Here is a 21716-nt window from a genome sequence, read left to right as displayed (position 1 = left end):
AACGTGGCAAAATTTACACCATAAATTATGTTTTGTAGACTGCTGCGTTGGAACATTTTCCCCTGTCTTGTTCTGAATATGTTAATCTATTCTCCACAGGTCTCAGAAAAATGCCAAAATGACAGAGTTTTTCCGCAACAACTTCAGCGAAGACAGGTGGAGGAAAGCAGCGCTAAAAAATGCATTTTCTCTTTTGGGCAAGCAGCGGTTTCAGCATTCTGCTGCCTTCTTCCTTCTTGCTGGCTCCCTCAAGGATGCCGTGGAGGCAAGTGAAGTACTGACTTGAATGTTTTCAAGGATCTGTGATTCTCCGAACTAAAAACGCAATTTGTCAGGCTGCTTATCTGGCTACATGCTTCATTTTTGCATGCTCTCCTTCCTTATCCGTAGGGAAAATCTTCTAATGGGGAGTAGTCTATCAAGCACTTTGATTCACTTGTCTTGTTCTCATGACCCACCATTAGGCAAATGCAGACAATTCCTTGCTCCTACCAGTTCCAGGAGTCTCCAAAACATCTTAAAAAAACAGTTGCGTGTTTTAAAACTGTATGTTTCAGTCTTACTTAAAACTAAATCTATAGTAATTTGCCCTGTATTGACTAGTCGAAGTTGTTGGCTATTAAATTTGTCACCAACAGTTTAATGCGTCAATCTGTCCTGACATCATTGCTCTCCATTGCTCGCATGCGCTAATGAAAACATTGAGAAATTGTTGGAGTGTTTTAAGGGAATATTTTTTGGTGGAAGTGAAGTGTTGACATTAAATTAAAAAATTTTGTAAGTTTAACACACTTATGTGAAACCTCCTGCAATACAGGAACACCAAAGCAACCCATCACTACCCTGATCTGGAAATAAAAAAGCAGTTATTTTGTCTTGTTTTCATATCATGATTTGTATTTAAGTGGTCTCATAACATTTGTGCTGTTTCAGCATATATTTTTGTGGTCAGTGTCATGGTCAGGCTAATGAAGCCTGATGGAGGCAGTAGTTGCAGACACGAATCATTGTCACATTCATATGTAAATAGTTATCACTCACTTTTATGTGTCAAACAAGTGTCTGTGTTATCCTAGTTAATATTATTTATCTTGTAACATTATTAAAGAACCCAAAATGACTTGCCTGGGTCAATGTGTTGCACACTGCCTTCTTCTTTCATATTCTTGTTTTCTAAAGAGCCTTTCTTAAACCGTTTAACAGGTTTGTTTGGAGAAAATGCAGGACATTCAGCTGGCACTCGTGATCTCAAGATTGTATGAGTCCGAGTTTGAGACGGCATCCACTTACAAAAAGATCCTACAACGGCATGTACTGGGCCAAGACAAACAGGTGCAAATCATTTTGTTGTATACAGTATATCTTTTTATTTTTGTTTTTTTCCATCAAGGTGAGCAACTCTATATTTCTTATGTTTTGATTTGCTTTTTTTCCCTTGTGAAAAAAACAGATTCTAGCTCATGAGGATCCATTCTTGCGAAGCATGGCTCACTGGGTCCTGGAGGATTACAGCAGGGCCTTGGATACGCTTCTTGTGGAACCAGCTATCGTCTCCACATTGGGGCCCAGTGATACTCAATCAATTGCTGGTAGGTGGACTGCAAATGTCAAACTGAACACTCGCAAACCTTCTGTAAACTTAAAATGGACTTAGTGTTTTGTTATTGTCTACATTACCTAAGCTGCGAGTTGTGCTATACTGTTGTAGAAATTGACTTTCAATGTATCCCTCTTCAATCGATTGCCAGACACAACTGCAGTTCAATGCGAATCAGACTGATGACTATTATTTTCAGCTATATATATATTTTTTTTCCCTCTAATTCACAACACATGGTTTCATGTTGCTCTCATATAAACATAAAAGCCAGTGTCACAGGTCACACACAGGAGTGCTGATGTTAGTTTTCCACTGCAGGAAGTAGAAATTTCAATGAGTTTTGTGTGGGTTCTCTGTTACTGAGTACATTATATATTTTGTTGAAAGTAAAAAGAAAGATACTCTAGCTCGACATTTTCTATAAGCAACTAGTTCTCCCAGTCTCCAAACCCATCTGGAGAAAAGAGTGGATTCCCATCCACTGGAGACTAACCATGAATAACCATCTACAGAAGTCCTTGATTTCACCCCCCCATAAAAATCCCATTGACTGGCACGCAATGTGTGATGGGCTAAAATGTTTTCCTAACAAGGAGAAAGAATGAAGTTGCTGGTCACTTGTAATGATTCTCATTGAACTAGTGCACCTGAAAATGCTGAAAAGCAGTTGGTGATTTGTGTCTTTGTTTCAGGATCGTGTGTTTCCATGTGTAATCCTGAGGTTTTCAACTTCTACACATACCTGCGCACTCACCCACTCCTCCTTCGCCGGCATTTTGGAACCTCAGACAAGGCTAAAGTGGGCCTGACAGCTGAGCGGCGTCAGGCAGACTCCATTAGCCTTCGAGAAAGAAGACTGTTTTTTACAGCTGCATATGCTCATTTGCAAGCTGGTTGCCCAATGTTAGCTCTTGATGTCCTCTCCAAGATGCCTAAAGTTCGCAAACATTCTGAACTCCCCCAGACTGATCCTACCATCAACTCTGATCTCAGCACGGGTAGTAAGAATGGGCATGCATCTGAGCCTGACTGGTCTCAGCCCAATTTGAATGGCTATGATTCCGGTGGGGAAAGCTTCTCTGACAGCCAGGCTGATTCCGTGTTGAGCTTTGACTGGAGTCAACCATCACACACACTTCCAGAGGAGTCACTGGAGCTGAAGTGGGACAGCGACAAGGAGGAGGATAATCATGAGGATGAAGAGGAAACAAGAGATGGTCAAAACAGTCAAACAGCAGACTGCAGTAGTGTGTTCCATGACAGTCAGGATGCACTATCGCCTCTAATGGAGACAGTGACAGGGGAGGACAATGAGGACAGTGATCTCTTCATCTTACCATCTAATGACATTTTAGTGGCCCAGCTGAAGTTCACAGCCTGCTTGAAAATCATGACCAATGAGCTGAGGACACTTTCCACAGGATATGAACTGGAAGGAGGAAAGCTCCGTTACCAGCTTTACCAGTGGTTGGAAAGAGAGGTAATCATTTGAGTTAGTTGAACTTGCCTTCCCCTTGGCCTGAAACGTTGTGCGTACTTGGTCCTTTTTTTTTTCTTATGCAGTTATGCAATATTTCTAAGCAATTTTGTACATTTGAAACAAATGTATAAATTGGCTAACAGTGTTTGGATGCTTTACATTTAAAATGATGTGATCAAATCTGTAGTGTGAACTTTTGATGGTAGTTTTCTTGTGCATGATTGACATGAAGGTCTTATTCTCACAGGTGCTGGCTCTCCAGCATTGTTGCAGCTACAAGCCCTGCCTCCCGGAGTTGACTGCTCACGATGATGCCGCTTTTTCTGGCACGCTGGAGGAGGATCAGGTGGGTGCTCACAGAAATTGATCCGGTACTTGTTGTTACAATTAAAAGGGCTATGTGCAGTGATAGCTGCGGGCCATATCTGCTCCTACTCCCTCGTATCTGATGAGAACATCTGCCATGGTGTTCATGGCTCCTCCCACAAGCATTGTCTCCTGTTGCCTTTTGTAACAAGCAGCTCTATCATTTAAATTTGATTGTCATGTCCGTGTATTCAGATACCATGCTTTCCAAAATAATTTTTCATACTAATTTTAACGCTTCATCGTATAAAGATGAAGTCACCCCAGATAAATACACAGCTGAACTGATTGGTATATTCTAGAGTGCACACTCTCCTCATGATGGTCAGCGCAGAAGGATACACTGGCTTCAGAGTAACCAGCCGTTACTGAGGATGTTCCTGAGCTACTGCAGTCTGCACGGCTCGCACGGTGGTGGACTAGCTTCTGTCCGCATGGAGCTTATTCTGCTGATCCAGGAATCACACCAGGTATATCAATTTGTTTGCTGAATGTAATACTGTACATGTCTGTAAGATAATGGCTACTTCTGTATGGGTTTTTTTGGAGCACTGATGTTTTTTTAACAAACAATACCAAGCCATTCATGGATGGGGTTCAAACTGTTAGATGCTACTGGATTCCCACCCCAGCAGCTCTCAAGTCTAGTTCCTGTTCACCGGTGAAAGTCAACCCTGAGCAATGTGCTGACAGGTCGTGCTGCTACGAACAGGTCCAGAGGGAAGTCCAGCCTGTGGCAGCTTACTAGAAGGTTAACTCTTATTTTCAGTAAACAACTGAACAAGCCTTTTAGGGGACTGTTGTTGGATGTCACAGCACAGGAAGTCAATTTTTTGTGCTCTTGAATTTACAAAACAAACATTTGCTCTGGTCTTGCTTGTGGAGCTACAGCTTGTGTTCAATGTCATTGGATACATTTTCTCTTTTTGACGTGACCGCTGTCATTGTGCAGAACTTGTGTTATGAATGTTTGTCTGGATGTGATTTATCAAGTGTGAGGAACGTTGCAGGCCATTGTGGCATTCTTTCTCAAAGAGCATCTTGTTAGGCGACATAAATCACAGAATAAGGCAGCCTTTCAATTGAGATCTATTTTGCTCTCTAAATGTCATCCACACAAACAAACAAGCGCACAGAAACACCCTGGAAATTGAAATACTAAGTAAGTAGCTGTCTGTGCCTCAGGGCCCAATATGATAGTATGGAGCAAATTTCCTCTTCTAAATTCTGTTTTATCTTCCAACAGGATGACTCTATACAGCTGGCCGTTTCCCAGTGTTCCCATCCCACTTCCATCCCCCTTTTGATGGCCTGCACAGCCAATGTGAAGACAGTGGTGGCCAATCCTATTGTGTACCTGACCAACCTGGCCCATGATATCTTGCACACAGTCTGTGCTCTCAATTCTCCTCCTCATCCAGATGTTGTTAACAATGAGGTAATGAATGTAAATTGTTTTTCCCAATTACCTTCAGCTTTTACTTGGAGTTTTTATCATTTGAATGTTTGTTTGGAGAAAATTCAGTGACAGTTTTTCATCTTTTAACGTTCTAAACAGACCCTTTTTCCTCTTATAGATATATGTGTTGCACACATTGGCTGCCTCCTTGTCTGCCTGTATATATCAGTGTCTGTGTGATGGACATTCATACAGGTGAGTGGAACAATTCCTTATTTCGTAATCAAATTGTATGTGATGGTGATACACTGAAGATTATTTGGAATGTATTTGAAGTCTTGCTAGAGCCGCCCTAAAACAATGTATTATGAGCTGAGTTACAACAGTGCTGATATAAAAATTTCCGTGCAGCTTATTAGTCAGGCATAAATGTTTTTTCTTTACAAACCCCTTCCTGCTAAAAATGGCTTGTCCTCAATTCATAAATTATTATAAACAAAAGTGATTTCCTGTGTGTTTTGGGGCTGTCAGGGATTCTCGTCTTAAATTCTTTATTGAGCGTGTGTCTAGCTCCCAATTTATCTAGCATCATGTACATATTAGAATAGGCAACTGGGCTTTAGTTAACTGACTCTTTCCTGAAGTTAATTATTTATAGATTTAACCATGTTGTTAGTCGCCAACACCAGTGCCCACACTTTTTCAGCACTTATTTAAAAGATCTTATGATTAAAAATTCTAAATGTGTATTTACTTATAAATACATTGTGTATTCTTTAATGTTCTTGCTCGTTTTTCCTTCCTCGCTGCAGCAGGTTACAGGTTGCTGAGACAATACACAAGTCTTTCAAAAAGCTTTGTTCAAAATAAGATATAATGTAAATGAAATGATGTGATGAGCTTGTGATATCATTGGTCCAGTGATGTAGTTCAATATTATGCCAGCATGAAGCTTGTTTGCCCAGACAAATCCATATTGTGGTGATCAACTACTTGGGCTGCAGAGCAGGAGCAGTGGGAACTGTTGGGGTTAATTTGAAGTAATAGTTTATCGTAGAGAGTGGTGGAACCTCACGTGCTAGACTGTCTTAGGGTTTCCATAAAACTGCTGACCGCATTTGGGTCTCAAGCCTGAAGTGTGATTGGTGTATGATTGGTTCCTCGCATATGCCCAGCAATCTAACTTCTTTGATCGATCACTAGACTGTAGGCACCTTTGCTGCCTTTAACTGTTTTGGGTTGTTTGTGGGTTTTTTGGTTTTTTTTTTAATCCCCCTATGCATTATTGCCAACAGCCACATGGATCAGTTTACTGGCGTCGTGTACCAGAGTGTGTTGCTGTCCCAGAAGCAGCCCATCAGAATGACCAGTATGGATGAATCCGTGCAGCCAAACACATCACCTGCACAGTGGCCTGGTAAACGATGTCATGCAATATTGACCTCACGTGTATTTGTTTTTTAAATGATGAACCCTCTAAAGAAAATATAAGGGAAACAGTAAATGGGCACGTAACAGGGAATTTACTCTCATCATGGTTTTTGAGACAGACAGTATAATGAGTTGCTTCCCACTAGTTGTGTAAGCGGTACACATATTCGGACTGGATCATTTCGGTACAACACCATTTATCGTAGAACAGTTTAATTTTAATGTGTGTTCTCACACGGTCTGCAATCTGAATGCACGCAACAGACCGCAAGCTGCATGCCAACCACATTGAATCTTCAGCTCCAGCTGAACAATTGATGATGATGTCTCCTCTGCATCAAGACTTATACAAAATGCAAGTTATCCAGCTGGTGGTTTCGTGTCCAATTGCGTAGCTGTTGACAGATCACGTGGTCCTGTTGGCCATAGGACCTAACCAGTTCAGGAAATAGATTGCACGATTTATATCCAAAACACGAGGTCTGCTGCTTCAACCACACTCGCACTGTAGGTATCTTTTTAGTTCTGGACCATCGTACCACACGTTGTATGGTGGTCAGACAGATGAGTGATGTCATCACCACATAATAGGGCTGCTGAGACACATGACAAACTTGGATTCAGTGGTGTTTATCTTCCCTGCGTTGCCGGAATCTGTCTCCAAAGTCAATGAAGAATATTTTTTTTATCAAGTATTGGTTAAATAAAAAGTTTTAGATGAAGACTGCAGCATTCTAATTGTCTTTTTAATATTATTTAAAAGAAAACATATCAAACAGAAGTTTTAAAACTGAGAAGTTTTTGTGCACCATTACCCCTCGTTCCCACTTTTAATGTGGATGACAGTATTTGGCAGGATAGCAGCTATTCTTTTTTTTTGTGTGTGTGTGTGTGTGTGTGTGTGTATGTATACACTTCTGCCATTTCTCTTATTAGGCAGTACATGTGGTTTACATTCTAATCCTTTTTCTCCAGGTATCACCTCTATGATTCGTCGCCTGAGCTCAGCGGGCGAAGAGAGTCAGACAGGCTTAGCCATGCTGCTCTGTGAGATCCTGACTGCTGTCTACCTCAGTTTGTTCGTTCACGGCCTGGTCACCCACTCTAGCAATGAGCTATTTCGCATCGCAGCCCACCCCCTCAACGGCAAACTCTGGATGACAGTGTTTGGAGGAGGAGCTCACACCCCTGTGATTGACAAAACTTCCAGTCCAGAGGAGACGCCACCTCTCGGTGAGTAAGCACTGTTGCTGGGATTGCTTGAGGGGAAAGTTCGTTTGTCGTACATCACAGGATCTCAAGTCATAATGTTGCACGTTTTAGGATTAATACTGTCATGCCTCAGTTTTGGCAGGGAGAGAGAGTAATGAGCCGAGGGTGACAGACAAGAAACTGATCATAGGGATTGAAGGTGCAAAGAAGCAAGAGAGAGCTTGAGCCCCGGACTGTAGTGAATAAACTAAAAGTCATTGATCACAAATGTAATCAATGGGTTATCTGATGTAGATTGCATTTGGAAGCTAAAAATGTTTATATGTATATATATATATATATATATATATATTGTATATAATTGTTTTTGTTTTTGACTCTCCAGCCTCCCCAAACATTGAAGACTCATCCGACAGGAAGCCCAGACGGTTCCGCCTCCTGCGCTCACGCAGCAGGTCGAGGGATGAACATGTGCCAGAAAAATTGAGTCCATCCAGTCCAAAATCCGAACCTGTTGTGAACCGCCAAGCTACCTCTATCTTTAAAGAATGCTTTGTTCCACCCGAGCTAAGCGTTTGGGATTATTTCATTGCGAAGGTATTCTCAAACATTCCTGTCCAGAAACCTTTTCTTTTGATTGCTTCCCATCGAAATTCAAATGGTACGTAGTTATGTGTAAGAATTTATTCATGTTTTTTTTTCCCTGTTGTGGGATTATTCTAGCCTCCACTGCCGCCGTCTGAAAACAGAGTTGAATATGACTCTGAAGAGAGCCAGGGCAGTCAAGATGAAGATGAAGAGGACGATGATGAATATGAAGACGTATTTGACCCCAACTCTCCACTGAGAGAGCACTCTAATCATAACTCATACAGGTAATGACACTGCCCTCAATTCAGCCCCAGTTCTCCTTATATTTTCATTTACTCAAATGCCGTACGTCCAACATCCTGCCACGGTTTTGGACCTGCATAAATAATTCATGTTCGATACTATAATCAAGTTTGTAATGGCTTCTTCCTCTTCCAGTTGGTGTTTAATGCGCCTGGCAATGGTTCAGCTGGTGCTCGTCAACCTCAAGTCCTTCTACCCGATGGCAGGATATGATCTATTAGGTAAGCACTAAAGTACACACAACCTCATCTCTGATGCACAGACCGCCTGTCAGCATCTTCACTCGCGCTGATCCGTGCCATCCCTCCATGTTTGCTCAGATCTGCCTGTGGGCTCTCCACTATGTCACACTGTGTTGAAGACTCTGCAGCGCTGGGAGCAGGTGCTGCAGAAAAGGCTGGAGATCTTTGGGGGCCCCCCATCTAAGTATATCTTCACAAACTCCCAGGATGAAACAGCAGCACCTGGCCCAGCTCTGCTCCGACATAAAGCTCTGTTCGAACCATCTAACACTCCATTCAGGTACTGTCATGATCTATGCATTAATACGATTGCTTATAGTCTGTTTTTAATTTATCTTCACTCAATTTCACTCTAAACTGTGTGATGTGGTACGATGCAGCAGTTCGGTTTTTTTTTCAGCAGCCATTGTAGTTAAAAGGTTTTACTGCTTTCTTGAATGAAACTTCATTGTTTTAGCTCTATTCTATATAGTTACAGTATGCTCATCAAAGTGCTTCACATTATCAAAGGAGAGGGACGGTAGAACATCCTGGGTTGTGGTGTCAAGTTAAAAGTCAGCCCACTCGCCACCAGAACACCACCCAGATTGTGTCTCAGGCTGGAGACCATTCATGAAAAGAACAGTATAGCAACTTAAAACCTCCTAAAATTGCATAGCATTTCAGTCTTGAAATCTGGTTTCAAACTATCAGCATGTAACAATCCGCCCCCTCGCAGAGGAAGGACCGCCACGCGAAAGATTTATCTTTAGGACATGAGCGGACAATCCGTATAATCACTCGACCCGCAGCCCTGAAAACAACAAAATGAGGCAAACTGGTGAATAAAACAGAAACTATCAATCCATAATAAACTAATATATTATTAACTGAATAAACTACGTGAGGGCTGTCAAGAGTCTGAACCGCAAAGAAATTTAACCAAAAAAAATACACATTCACTCAAACACAAACAGCACACGGTATAAACACTTGACGTACAATAGTAAATTGCCCACGAACTAACTACTCACCCACTTCCTCCTAAGGTCCAGTCCTTTGCAACACGAAATAATCTCTTTGAATAACAAAAAATGGATATCCCACAGAAAAAAAACCAACCAACCAACCAACCAACCAACAAAAATGCTGTCCCCTTAAAATGAGACGATCATCCAACAAAATAATATACGTATTCCCAAATAAAAAAAAAGACACACCACATATAGAAAAACCCAGTGCTTTTAACAATGGCTTCACAAGAGTCTGATAAATATACACTGACACATTTCCCCGGTGACAAAATAAACCATATATCACATAAGCTGTTTACACCCTGCAAAATGATGCTGTGTGCGTCAGACGCGACTGTTACAACTATTCTCTGCAGCCCTATGGCCCTTATGCAGGTGGGGCAACATATTCGCTTTTTGCTTTTACTGGTGTGGTAAAAGCAAATTAAATTAAGATTTAGAAACTAATAAAAGGATATTATGGATCTTGGCGTGCTTTATCTCATGACAGAAGCCTTTTAAGAATATGAATTTGTTCTCACCTCCAGCATTGTGTCTTGCTTCAGTAAATCAAAGCAAGTTTCTGAACCATTTCAGGACCAACCACCGCTCAGCGCTGCCAGTGAAGCGTCTGTGGCAATTTCTGGTGAAAGTGGATGAAGTGCAAGAGACTTTCATAAAAAACATTTTCACCAAGAAACGGGACCCAAATGAGGTACAGCGCGGTTCACAGCATTTTCTGGCCTTCTCTCCCACTCTATCTCTCCCCCTAATTCTCTCACCATGTTGCACACAACCAAGTCACTTTGTTTCACACTCAACAATCTTCTCAGCACTTGCTTGGACTTGCTGCTCTCTAATATGTATGCACTCGGCATTCCCACTCATTGGTATTGTTGCTGCACAGAAATGCTTCCATTGTGTAATCACAAACTAACTCTTGAATTGTGTACCTGTGAATTTGACCGCATGGCTCATCACTTGCTGTATCTTGTCTGTGTTTTGTTTGTGGTTTGTGCAATCATTTAAGTTGGTCGAGGACCCGGCTGACATTTTGAAATGTTCAGGCACGGAGGAAACGGGAAGCTCTCAGGTACTGCTACTCAGATAAATAATGGCAAACACTCCAGGGTCAGGGTGGACCTTTTTTTTCCCCGGACACAAGAGTCTCTTACTTGGGTGGGATTTATTTATGATGCTTCGACTGCCAGATCAGGTCGAATGTACTTGAGCATTAAAATCTGAAGTGTCTGTTTAAATAAATTACCAGGACCATTTTTAATTCGCTGTTTCAGTGTAGTGCGCCTAGTGCCTTTGACAATGAAGTGCTTTTGAAATATGCAGCAATGTTCTCCATTGAGTTTGAAAAACTGCTTCATCTGCACAACTTATAAAAACGAGCGAACTTTAGTTTCACTATATTAAAGTAAAATTTGCCTCGAAGATCTTTACTTTAGATTTATGTTACTCATGGCCACATGAAATTTAATTTTTAACTTTTTGTGTCCTTGAGAACATGAACGAAACAAACTGCTGTGTTTGCATTCATAAAATGTTAAACAATGGAACTCATTCTTATGGAATTTAACATGCTGTATACAGGATCTTAATTGTTTGATGTGGAGTGTATTGAATGTTTTCACATTTGAATTGTCGTCAAATGGTGTTTACTGACCAGGCAACTAGCATAAAAAGCTAAATTAAGTGTGGGGGAGCAACATTTTAGGCTTTATAGTGTTCAATAAACAGTACTAGCATACTCTCATAATATCTGATCCTGAATTCTACCAAGTTCAACACCATGTGATCTCATTCCAAGTATCTGAAATGAATCTTTCATCATGCTTCTAAATATGCATGTGGCCTATACATTTTTAAATTTCACTCTGAAATGATACAGCATGTCACTGTTTCATCCTGTTCTATTTTCTTGCTCTTGGAGTACAGGTTAATCTGTTTACCTGGGATCTTGCAATTCCCTTTATTTAGTCTAACACAATGATTTTACTAAAAGCCGATGGTTCTCCTTTGTCTGTTGCATGAAGCACAATCTCGATAGAACATTCAGTGCTTTTTTTTTTTTTGTTCCAGAGTGTGTCTCGGTGCGTTTTCCACGGTTCAGTTTGTGTTTGAGCTGAATGCTCAAGGGTTGTGTTACTGCTCTGATCTGGTTCACACTAACCCAGTTATGTGCTGCTGGGATTAATGTTGTGGTGTAATCCACCTTGCATGGTCCCCTTAACCGCCCTGAAGACAAAACAAGCCCATCAGCTTGGCAGTGCTCGATGTGAGTGCAGAAAGCTGCTCTAATGATGGCCTCTCACAAATCTATTTGACACCTCATTTATTAACTCATATCTGAATTGTGTCAGGTCATTGGTTCTGTGTTTGAAATGAAATATGATTGTATGTCTTCAGGAGATATTCTCATATATTTCAACCAGCCTTTGAATCTCAATAACCTGCTGCGGGGTGTTTGCCTTTCTTTGTGCAGACAGAGTCAGATCAGGGCTGCCTTGGAGGAAAAGCTCGCATCATTCACAAGGAATCTGACATCATCACGGCATTCGCCATCAACAAGGTATGGCTCCCTGTAAACCTGGGGTCATTCATTAAAGCATTGGCTCGTTCTGTGCGGTTCTTGTTTCCCCTTTTGCTTTTAAGATTTCCTGAGGGGGTAAATGTGTTTTCTCTGATTAGAAGCAGTCTGCCTCAGTCAGTGCTAGTGATTGCCTCTCTTACTGATCCTGCTCTGCTTCATGTTGACGTGGATCAGCCCGATGCAGCTATGGCCTGTGAAAGCCTTGTGGTAGATGATGATGATGATGATGATGATAGTTTTCAGTCATTTATGATTGACCAAGAGATCCGGAGTGGTCTGAGTCTTTGTGTGCCTTTTACACTGACCTGACTTGCTGCAGACTCCATCGAAACAGCTTATTTTCAGAATGGCCAGTTGAAGCTCAACATTGTGTAAAGATGTCATCTACCTTTAATAGTGGAGTTGTTTTCCTCATTGGCTGGTTTGTGCTTCATGTCTCACTTGGTGATGTTGTCATTCAACTTAAAAGCTTGAGAGTTTTGATTGTAACTTTTCAAGTGACCGATCTTGTTTGTATTCAAGGCGAACCGTAACTGTTTGGTCATGGCCTCCACTCATGACATCCAAGAGCTGGATGTGTCGTCCATCTTGGCCACACAGATCATGACCTGGATTGACGAAGAGGAGGCTGAAGCAAAAGGGTAAGATCTGAGACCTTTAGGCAGCAAAGCTTTGCAACATGTTTGTCATGTGGCACACTTGAGCCCAAGCAAGTTTTTCCATGGCTCTCAAGAGTCTTAAATGTGTATAGCTCTTGTAGCTACTGTACATAAGCTTGCATGTGCATTCACTACTTGAAAAGGCTCATTTAGGAACCGGATTTCCAGAATGCATCTTCCAGTATTAATTGAAGTGCCTTGTCTATGGCTTTTTGAAAAACTGATAATGTGAATACCGCACTGTCTGCCATATTTCAATGCTCCCGCATGTGTGTAGGGGCTGTACTACGTAGTGGATGATGACAAACTAGACAGTTTGTCACCAGGGACCTTCACTCAACATTTTTGCTTCACTAGTTCAATATAATATACTTGAATTATACAAAGATGTTTAACTGTAATTGGACGCCTCCCTGGGGAGGTGTTCCGGGCATGTCCTACTGGGAGGAGACCCCGGGGAAGACCCAGGACTCGCTGGAGAGATTATGTCTCCGGTCTGGCCTGGGAACGCCTCGGGATCCCCCGGGAAGAGCAGGAGGAGGTTTGTGCGGACCGGGAAGTTTGGGCTTCCTTGCTCCGAATGCTGCCTCCGCGACCCAACCCCGGATAAGTGGCAGAAGAAGGTGAAGGTGTTTAACTGTAATTTGGTATGAAAACAACGCTTTTGTTGTGGTGCTATATTTTAGTACTTCTTTGATGGGTTTTGCCAGGTGAGCTAGTTTAACTCACTTTGCATACAAGGTGAATATGAATATAGCTCAACAGTCTTCAGCTCAACCCCCAAAATCAGGTTCTAAGTCATGTTGCGCTGTCTTGACGTCTGGTTCTCATCGATCTCACCGTGACTCAGGAGCATGGGCACTGATGACTTCCTGGTGGTTCATGCACGAGATGACTTTGCCTCCCACCATGGCACCACCCCTTACACCCACAGCAGCCCCGGCACCCCCATCAACGTGCCGTGGCTGGGCGGACTCCAGACTGGGAGGGGCGCTGCCGTGGTGAGTACTTCAGCTGTTTGTGTGATGAAAGTATTCTCTGCCTCCCTGCTTGATTGTGCAATCAAACTGATTTATATACATGAATAAATAACAATGACAGAATGTTCCAATCTGTGAGTGCAAACTTGTTGTGCCTTGGATTTCACTCGATGTCCCCTGGTGATGTCGCTTTATCATGCCGTCCTCAGTTACAGATGTTATTGAAAAGATACCTGCAACTATGGCCCCCAACAAGATGACAAATGGGATGTAAACATGCAGACACATGAGGAATATTTGTCATAATGTATTCAACACTTGAGCATAGTTTTTGCTGTGCAACTGAGTCATAGATGGCGCTCATGTACTCAAGTAGCCCAGGACCGGTCTTGATAATCGGAGTGATCAGTGAGCAGCGCTGTTGATTTAGCATCTTACTTATTCTGATTTTGCTCTTGATTCTCCGACTGGTTCAGCAAGAATAAAATCTAAATGATAAATGTTTTTCCACCAATACTGCGGCCAAGAACCTCTACCAGACCACGTCTTGGAAAAGGATGAATAGAGACCCAGGGCAGACTCTGCAGCTCCAGTGTGAGCCGCGAACACAAACTAGACCTCTGAGGGAAGTGAGCTGCCATTCATTATGATGATCAATGCTGCCTGAGACGTTTGCCTCTGCGGTGAAGGAACACATATTGGCACATAGGCTCTTCATATGTAAGAAGTCCCAACCTTTTGTATTCTGGTGGCTTTTATTACAATTTAACAAATGGTCCTCAAAAGTGTGAAACATGTTTGTGTTACTGAGGTCAAATTGTACACATTTGTTTATCCCTCAACTGCATAGTACTGCCCGAAGGTAACAAACCACAGTTCCATGCGGGCCTTTAAAAACGCACAACTTCTTTTACCCCCCAAATAATACTGCCAATATTATGATTGGAGACCCCAGAAGTCCTCCAAAATGCTGCGCATGATTAGACCCATAAACCCTCCAAGTACATACTGGAATTCCTAATCCAATTAATCGTAGGAACAGTCTCGCAGATGGCTTCACCAGCCTTTTTTGTTGGTGCTGTCAGAGCTGCGGTTCTCGAAGTGCCAGGTGGCAAGTTGTGCTGTATCGTAAAGTTCAATTTGACTGAGATTTTATTCATGTCCAGTATTGAAATGGAGACTTTTTCCACAACCGCGCTGGCTACCCTGGAAGTTCCGTGGTGACTCAACAGCCCTGTCAACCAGTCAGATTTGTTATCAGAACATGGACAGATCCAGGCAAACGAGTGAAATCCCGCCACTTTTGAGCATCGTCACGTCAGACCAACAAAATGGCCAGCGTTTCGTTGACACAGTCGCTTTGGCCCCGGCAACTTCTCTGCTGTTCAGGCTGAGGAGTGGGAGCAGGCAGAAGGCAGTCTAGTGGTATCTCACCCGCTTGCTTCCGCCAAACATTCTTTTTCTCTTTTAAAACTCAAGTGTCAATCAAGTCTGATGACTCATCCCTGAGCACTCAGGGTCCGCTGGCACATCCCCACGGCGACAATAAGTTGTTTACTCTGTTGAAAGCAAAGGCTGTATTTGGGTGTGCTGCTGGTGAGGTGTTTGAATAGCAGGGGGCTTAGTAGTGCATTTCAATGAGTCAGACAAGTGAGCCAGGAGGCAGAGTTGTCCACAACAAAAGTCAGATTCAATTGTTTAATGTAATACTCAGTTTCTTTCTGCCGTGCTCCATGTGGATTTCAAATTCTGATTAGATTGAGGTTTGCTTTATGAACTGGAGCAGAAGTATCTGGTTGAATTTGTGGAAGTGTTGCTATGCGACATGTTCTCTCAGCAACTCTGTTCGTCAGCGCTCCCCTCTTCTTCTCCTCAGATGATTAAGAGGAACATCAACAATGTGAGAAGAATGACGTCTCATCCGACGCTGCCTTATTGTGAGTACATGCTGACGTCTGGCTGCCTGTTGTTAAAGTGAAACACTATCGCCTCCCTGTCGGAAGGAAAACTTTGAGAGGACGATTACATCACCTCCAAACTTTCTTTCATCCTGCTGTTTTGCAAGTTTTAAATGCAGCAAATATTCCTCGCTGGTCCCGGCGCTGCTGTTGATTTAGAAAAGGCTGAGTGAGTCTTTCTTGTAGCGGTCTGGTTTCCCTTCAAGAACACGAGCTCTGGGTCTGAGCTGTGAGCTTTATTGGCTCAAATCTTTTCCCAGCAGCTCAGATGAATGTTTTTCTTTTGTTTTAACTCCTGCCGATGTGATTCGGGTCCAAATTCACATCTGCATTTTTTTTTTCCCGTTCCTATTTGCCCGTCCTGTTTTCTTCTCGCTCAGCACATCAGATGAAATGGCACATATTAACCTTCCAATCACCAGCTTTGATGTTTCACGTCAGTGCTCCAAATTTAATTGCTCTTCGGTTGCATGCTGCGTTGCGTCTGCAGCTTCTGACCCAAATCTGCTCTAATGTATGTGCGGGTTCCTTCCGCCTGCCTTAGCCTTTATTTCACTATCTGTATTCCTACGATGGTGGTGATGCCTCCCACCAAGTGTTTTGAGGTGGCCCGCAACAGCATTGAAAATACTTCATACTAGGGATGGACCGAACATTCGGTGGCCGGATAAAATCGGCAATATAATGGGGGGGGGAGGCGATAGTTAGCTTCAGTGGCGAAGAGTCACAGAGGCTGAATAGTGGCGTGTGACGCAATCAGAGTGCAGCGTTGCCTGAACCATGATTTTCAGCAACAATGTGATGTAATGTGTTTTTTGTAAATACAAATATGCACAGAGGAGGTGAAATGAACTCTGAGAGTGGGTTGCCAGATTTTCGTCTGGCAAAGTGCAGAGAAAAGTCTAGCGATACAATCCTCCTCTTTTAGCAGTGACCGCACCTTCTCCACCGCTCACTCTGCGGTTAGCTGGTGACCGAACAGTAGTGCTTCAACACAAGCCCAAATGATTTGGACTTCCTTCTTAATATGAGCATTTCTTTGTTGACCATGGTGTCAAAGTATCAAGCACTGCCGGTACCAACCACCATCATGGCGACACTTCAATGCCTAGTCTGATCCTTAGTCTGCATACTATTATTGTTAGTATTATTTGTATTATTATTATTTTTATTATTAGAGTCTGAAATACTAAGTCTTCTAAAGTTTCTTTGACAAACCTTCATGAATGTTCTTGACTATTTATGTAATATAAAAAAATAAATAAGTAAAAATGCATAACATCATTGGATATTCTGTGTTATTCGGTATTGGGTCCAACCATTTTAAATTTTATTTGGTTTGGCATCAGCCACAAATTTTTGATTTGGTCCATCCCTACTTTAAACCAATCTAAAGATGTCAGCTACCAAACCTCTGACCTATGAAGATCAGTGTTCTAGCTGACAGATGTGAACTTGAGAGCAACACAAACACATGTGAGAGTTTGGCGCCCCTGATGGGGCCTGAACGTTATCTGTCTGTATCATTATCGTCAACATGTCGAGATATGAACTTTCAAGTTTTAATGTGGCTAAACAATCGCAGTATCCCCTGCTCCTCCTGCATGGACGTGGCAGTGGCACAAGTCTTGCACTCTGCCCTTCATCCTGCCTGCTGTGATGAACAGTTAAAGCCAGCCAGTTTGGTTACATAGTTTAAAAAGGAAACATGATTTCACTAAGCCCAGTGTCATGTGGTGTCAATATTTGCCATGAATATTGAGATGTTGAGCCTGATCCCTGACCTGGGGTCAGCTCTTTGTTGCTTCTGAAGCGGCTCTCCTGATGGCCACGTGGCCTGTTTGTCCCCCAGACTTGACCGGAGCTCAGGACGGGAGCGTGCGGATGTTCGAGTGGGGTCATTCTCAGCAGATCATCTGCTTCAGAAGTCCAGGGAACTCCAGAGTCACCAGGATCCGGTTCAACCACCAGGGAAACAAGGTCAGCAGGTTTTTTTGTGGAACCAGCAGACACCAATGTTTTAGGCCGTGCCATGATTGGCGCCTGTTACATCCGGAAACCTTTTCTCGAAGCCGAGCAGCGATGAGGCTGCAGCGCTCTGAACTGGGGCTTTTGCCTGCAGCTCATCGTTTCCTCAGATGGTTCCTCCTCTCTGCCAAAACCATCTCATCAGCAGTTTCTGGCCTCAAGAGGGAGAGGAACTGATGTAGCCTGTGCTTCAGAAGGCACCTGACAGGCTGAGGTCCTGCTGTTCACCGTGGTCTCTCCTGCCTCTGTGCAGTTTGGTATCGTGGACGCTGACGGCGGCCTGAGCCTGTGGCAGACAAACACCAGCGGCGCTGCTCCCAAACCCTACTTGGTAAGAAAGGAGTCCATTAGTATGCCGTCATTCGCTCCCGTTTTTTTTTCTCTCTTCTTTTGTCTGTCAAGTAGCATCTACGTGAGCTCCCCCCCTCCTCCTGTCACTTTAGTTTTGCCCCCCTCCCCGCGTGCTCCCTCTCTATTACTGTCGCTGTCAGTAACCGTCTGCGCTGTGTGTTTGTGCCAGACGCTCCAGTGCCACAACAAAACAGCTCACGACTTTGTCTTCGTGGGCTCGTCCTCCCTCATCGCCACTGCAGGTCTCTCCACCGACAACAGGTACGTCAGCAGACCTTCATCCACCTATGGATCGTCCTTCAGTTCTGGCTCTGAAACTAGATCCCTCATGTGTCACCACAGAAACGTGTGTCTGTGGGACACCCTGGTGACGCCCGCCAACAGCCTGGTGCACGGTAAGACCCCTGAATTTATGTGGGAGCTTGTGACTGGAAAAACCCCCGAGTTCTGTCCAACTACCAGTTTGATTGACAGGGCTACACACACACACACACACACAAGGCTGCTGGAGCTGTCGCTCACCTGCAACACCACTGGAAATATTCATGAGTCAGCACTTCTCATCAGGAAAATTCAGCACTGACTAAATGAATGCATTCTCTTCCGCTGCTGCTGTATTTGAGCAAGACGACGCTGCTCTGCACGGTTCTACTGAATTCTCTTTGACTGACAACCTGTCCATCCCCTCTCCTCTCCTCTCCCCCGCACCCTCCAGCCTTCTGCTGTCAGGAGTCTGGAGCCACGGTGTTGCTCATGGCTCCCCGGCAGCAGCTGCTGGTCACAGGAGGCAGGAAGGGCTGGATCAGCGTGCTGGAGCTGCCTCACCGACACCAGCGCCAGAGCTTCCAAGCCCACGACTCGCCGGTCAAAGCTCTGGCCGCCAGTCCCACGGAGGACTGCTTCATCAGCGGGTCAGCCGAGGGCAACATCAAAGTGAGTTTCAAGACTCTGTGTGATCAATAGTGTTAGAAGGGAGAAGGATGTTTGCTGTGAATCACCGACGATGAAGATGGACTCCCATTTTACCCTCACAAAACATCTAGCGGTGCTTCTCCTTCCTTCTAAAATGCCAGCTCTGAAGCTTCACTTAGTCTCTCCACAGACATGGTTGATGCAACTTGTCTCCTGCAGTTTCCCCTGAAAATGACCTTCAGAGGACTTCAGAGATTATGGTTCTCGGAGCGCGAGGATGTTGGTCAGGCTTCGTAAACCACCCAGATCAGATGGTGGAACCCTGAGGTCCAGAATCTCATCTGCATGCGTCAGGGTTCAGACGTCGACTTTGTTGACCCACTGAGCAGAAGTGACCTGCACTAGTGGACACTCGGTGTCACGAATCTCAGCTGTCCACCAGCGCCACCGCTGCTGCTGTCGCTCCCCCGGCTTCACATTCCGAACACGTCTTCGCTCCCAAAAAGTGCCAACTGCGCGCCATTATCTGAAGTCATTAATCGCTTATTAGCTGATTGAAAGTGTTTCACTGGGCGTTTGAGATGATTGATGGCGGCGTGCAGCAGCCAGATAAACGCCGCCATGCGCTGATGTGAAAGTCCTTATCGACTCTCAACGCTCCCAGACGGGGATTTGGAATCAAAGGTAGGAAGCTGCCGGCAGCTTGTTGTGGAGTTCAGAAGGCTGCGAGTTTCCATGTCCGAGCCGGTGAGGGGGAGGAGCCTTGTCGTGGTGACTGAAAGGCGTTTGATCTTTTGTCTTCCCGTCTCCAGGTGTGGGACTTGACCACCCAGTGCCTGCTCTTCACCTTCCCCAGCGAGCACGCCCGCCAGTCCATCTTCAGGAACCTGGGCACAGGGGTCATGCAGATCGAGATGGGCCCAGCCAACCACGTCTTCTCCTGCGGCGCCGACGGCACCATGAAGATGAGGATCCTGCCCAACCGCTACAGCGTCAACAACAACAACAACGATGGAAACCTCAAGAACGACGTCAAGTTCTACATCTAACAGGGGCTGCTGGAGAGCCGTGACGTGAGACTTGAAGTGGGGCGGCGTGGGCACCCGGAGTGGGTCGACCCCGTGACCCTCAGCTGAGGATCTTCCCTGACTGCCATTTCTACTGATCAGCACACGGACACTTTTGCACTGGGAACACCACGGGGTGTCGTTTCTTTCCCCTCTCCCCCCAAACACTGGCACCACACACTCCAGCCAGCCTCCACCGGCGACACCTGGTGGACCGACCCTTGTTTTTTTTGTTTTTTTTGGTAGATCTGGAATTGAAGAGTTTCTTCAACTTGGGGATTTTCGTTCACACGCTTTGCAAGTGTTCCAGTTAGCCCAGCACAACTTGTACAAATAAGATAGTGATCTATTAACAAAAGCTAGCTTAGCTTAGCGTATATGGCGTGGTGTCAATCGATTGTCCACAGTCAAGTCTTTCTCCTCGCGGCCGATCCTCACTAGCTAGCTGCTATTGCCTTCAGCGTTTTGAACTTTTGACACGTTTACTTTCCACGATGATCCGTTTGCACATAAATATGAAGCTAATGTGACTCGACAACGCAGCTCGACCTCGACTCAGCGACTCTCGCTCCGAAAATAATAATGTACAGCACGACGTTTTCTTTGACAAAATGGCGGCCTGGATTTAAGCAGTGGTTTTGATCAAGTGTCCTTAACATGACTATCCAGATGCACAGAGAAGCTTTCACGGACGGCGGTACGCGTTTCTGCGCTTGAAGATGTAGCAGGAACTCCATGGACGATATTCCACATTCAGTTATTGAAATGTATTTGTTTACCTTTTTTGTGTCCTTTTTTTTTTTTTTTTTTTTTAACTACCACATGATTTATTTTGTATCGTCGCGTCACCACGGTCGCTAGTGTTGCCGCTGCGTCATTCCTGAAGTGTGTTTGCTGCTGGAGTTGTTCATTTTAGATTGTTTGTAAATACACTAATTATTCTTCGACGTCAACAAATGGCGTGTTTATGACAAATCTAGTTGTGTATTAAAGCGAGTATATTTATGAAAAATTCCTATTTATGAACGCCGAGCTCACGTCCCTGTTCTTTTTTTTTGTTTTGTTTTTTTGCAGGTTTGTTTTTATTTTGTGGACAATCTGTGCAATTTTCTTGATTTCCTTCCGCCTCTGATGGAACGCGTTTAACTCCGAAGATCGCGGGAGATTAACTATAAAATTTATCACCCCCCCAAAAAAGTTGACTTTGGAGTGGATCAGCAATGGTTGAAGTTTTTCCTTCTCAATCTAAAAAAAAAATGTGAATAGATGCTAAATTTTCTAAAGAAGATATTGTGATGTATTACCAAATAACCATGTAATAAAAAATGCAACAAGCAGGTGATCTAGACTTGTTACAGATTCTTTGTTTTATTTTTACAGCTAGAACATTCCGAATATCGTTAAGAAAAGTATTTGGTTCAAGGTGAAGTCTCCTTTTCTCGGGATTTGACTTTGCCCTCTGTCTTCGGTTCACTGGCCACACCATCTTCTCACTGCTTGTTGCGATCGGTGTGTTGCTGTCCATCAAACTGAGACCTTCAGT

General features: G+C 43.8%; 1 protein-coding gene across 8 annotated transcripts in view; it reads left to right on the top strand.

Moving 5' to 3' along the window:
• The window catches only part of LOC128762087 (dmX-like protein 1), a 41246-nt gene extending 19704 nt beyond the window's left edge, over positions 1-21542 (top strand). For 3 of the 8 annotated variants that reach the window (XM_053869932.1, XM_053869931.1, XM_053869934.1), the window contains 26 exons: positions 100-265; positions 1204-1332; positions 1451-1589; positions 2293-3080; positions 3328-3426; positions 3749-3916; positions 4693-4884; positions 5024-5100; positions 6141-6262; positions 7252-7509; positions 7874-8085; positions 8212-8363; positions 8518-8603; positions 8703-8904; positions 10214-10331; positions 10647-10709; positions 12111-12197; positions 12741-12859; positions 13728-13878; positions 15734-15794; positions 17668-17795; positions 18097-18174; positions 18364-18455; positions 18537-18589; positions 18910-19127; positions 19919-21542. In XM_053869932.1, coding sequence (XP_053725907.1) covers positions 100-265; positions 1204-1332; positions 1451-1589; positions 2293-3080; positions 3328-3426; positions 3749-3916; positions 4693-4884; positions 5024-5100; positions 6141-6262; positions 7252-7509; positions 7874-8085; positions 8212-8363; positions 8518-8603; positions 8703-8904; positions 10214-10331; positions 10647-10709; positions 12111-12197; positions 12741-12859; positions 13728-13878; positions 15734-15794; positions 17668-17795; positions 18097-18174; positions 18364-18455; positions 18537-18589; positions 18910-19127; positions 19919-20155 — 4195 coding nt within the window. In that variant the 3' untranslated portion in view covers positions 20156-21542. Of the gene's footprint in view, positions 1-99; positions 266-1203; positions 1333-1450; positions 1590-2292; positions 3081-3327; positions 3427-3748; positions 3917-4692; positions 4885-5023; positions 5101-6140; positions 6263-7251; positions 7510-7873; positions 8086-8211; positions 8364-8517; positions 8604-8702; positions 8905-10164; positions 10332-10646; positions 10710-12110; positions 12198-12740; positions 12860-13727; positions 13879-15733; positions 15795-17667; positions 17796-18096; positions 18175-18363; positions 18456-18536; positions 18590-18909; positions 19128-19918 lie in introns of those variants that run through there. The other 5 variants (XM_053869933.1, XR_008415530.1, XR_008415528.1 and 2 more) reach the window with 5 other exon arrangements.
• Positions 21543-21716: the final 174 nt, after the last annotated feature.

Source organism: Synchiropus splendidus, chromosome 7 (genome assembly GCF_027744825.2).
Source record: "Synchiropus splendidus isolate RoL2022-P1 chromosome 7, RoL_Sspl_1.0, whole genome shotgun sequence".
Taxonomy (NCBI): domain Eukaryota; kingdom Metazoa; phylum Chordata; class Actinopteri; order Syngnathiformes; family Callionymidae; genus Synchiropus; species Synchiropus splendidus.
This window is presented reverse-complemented; position numbering and strand designations above follow the sequence as displayed.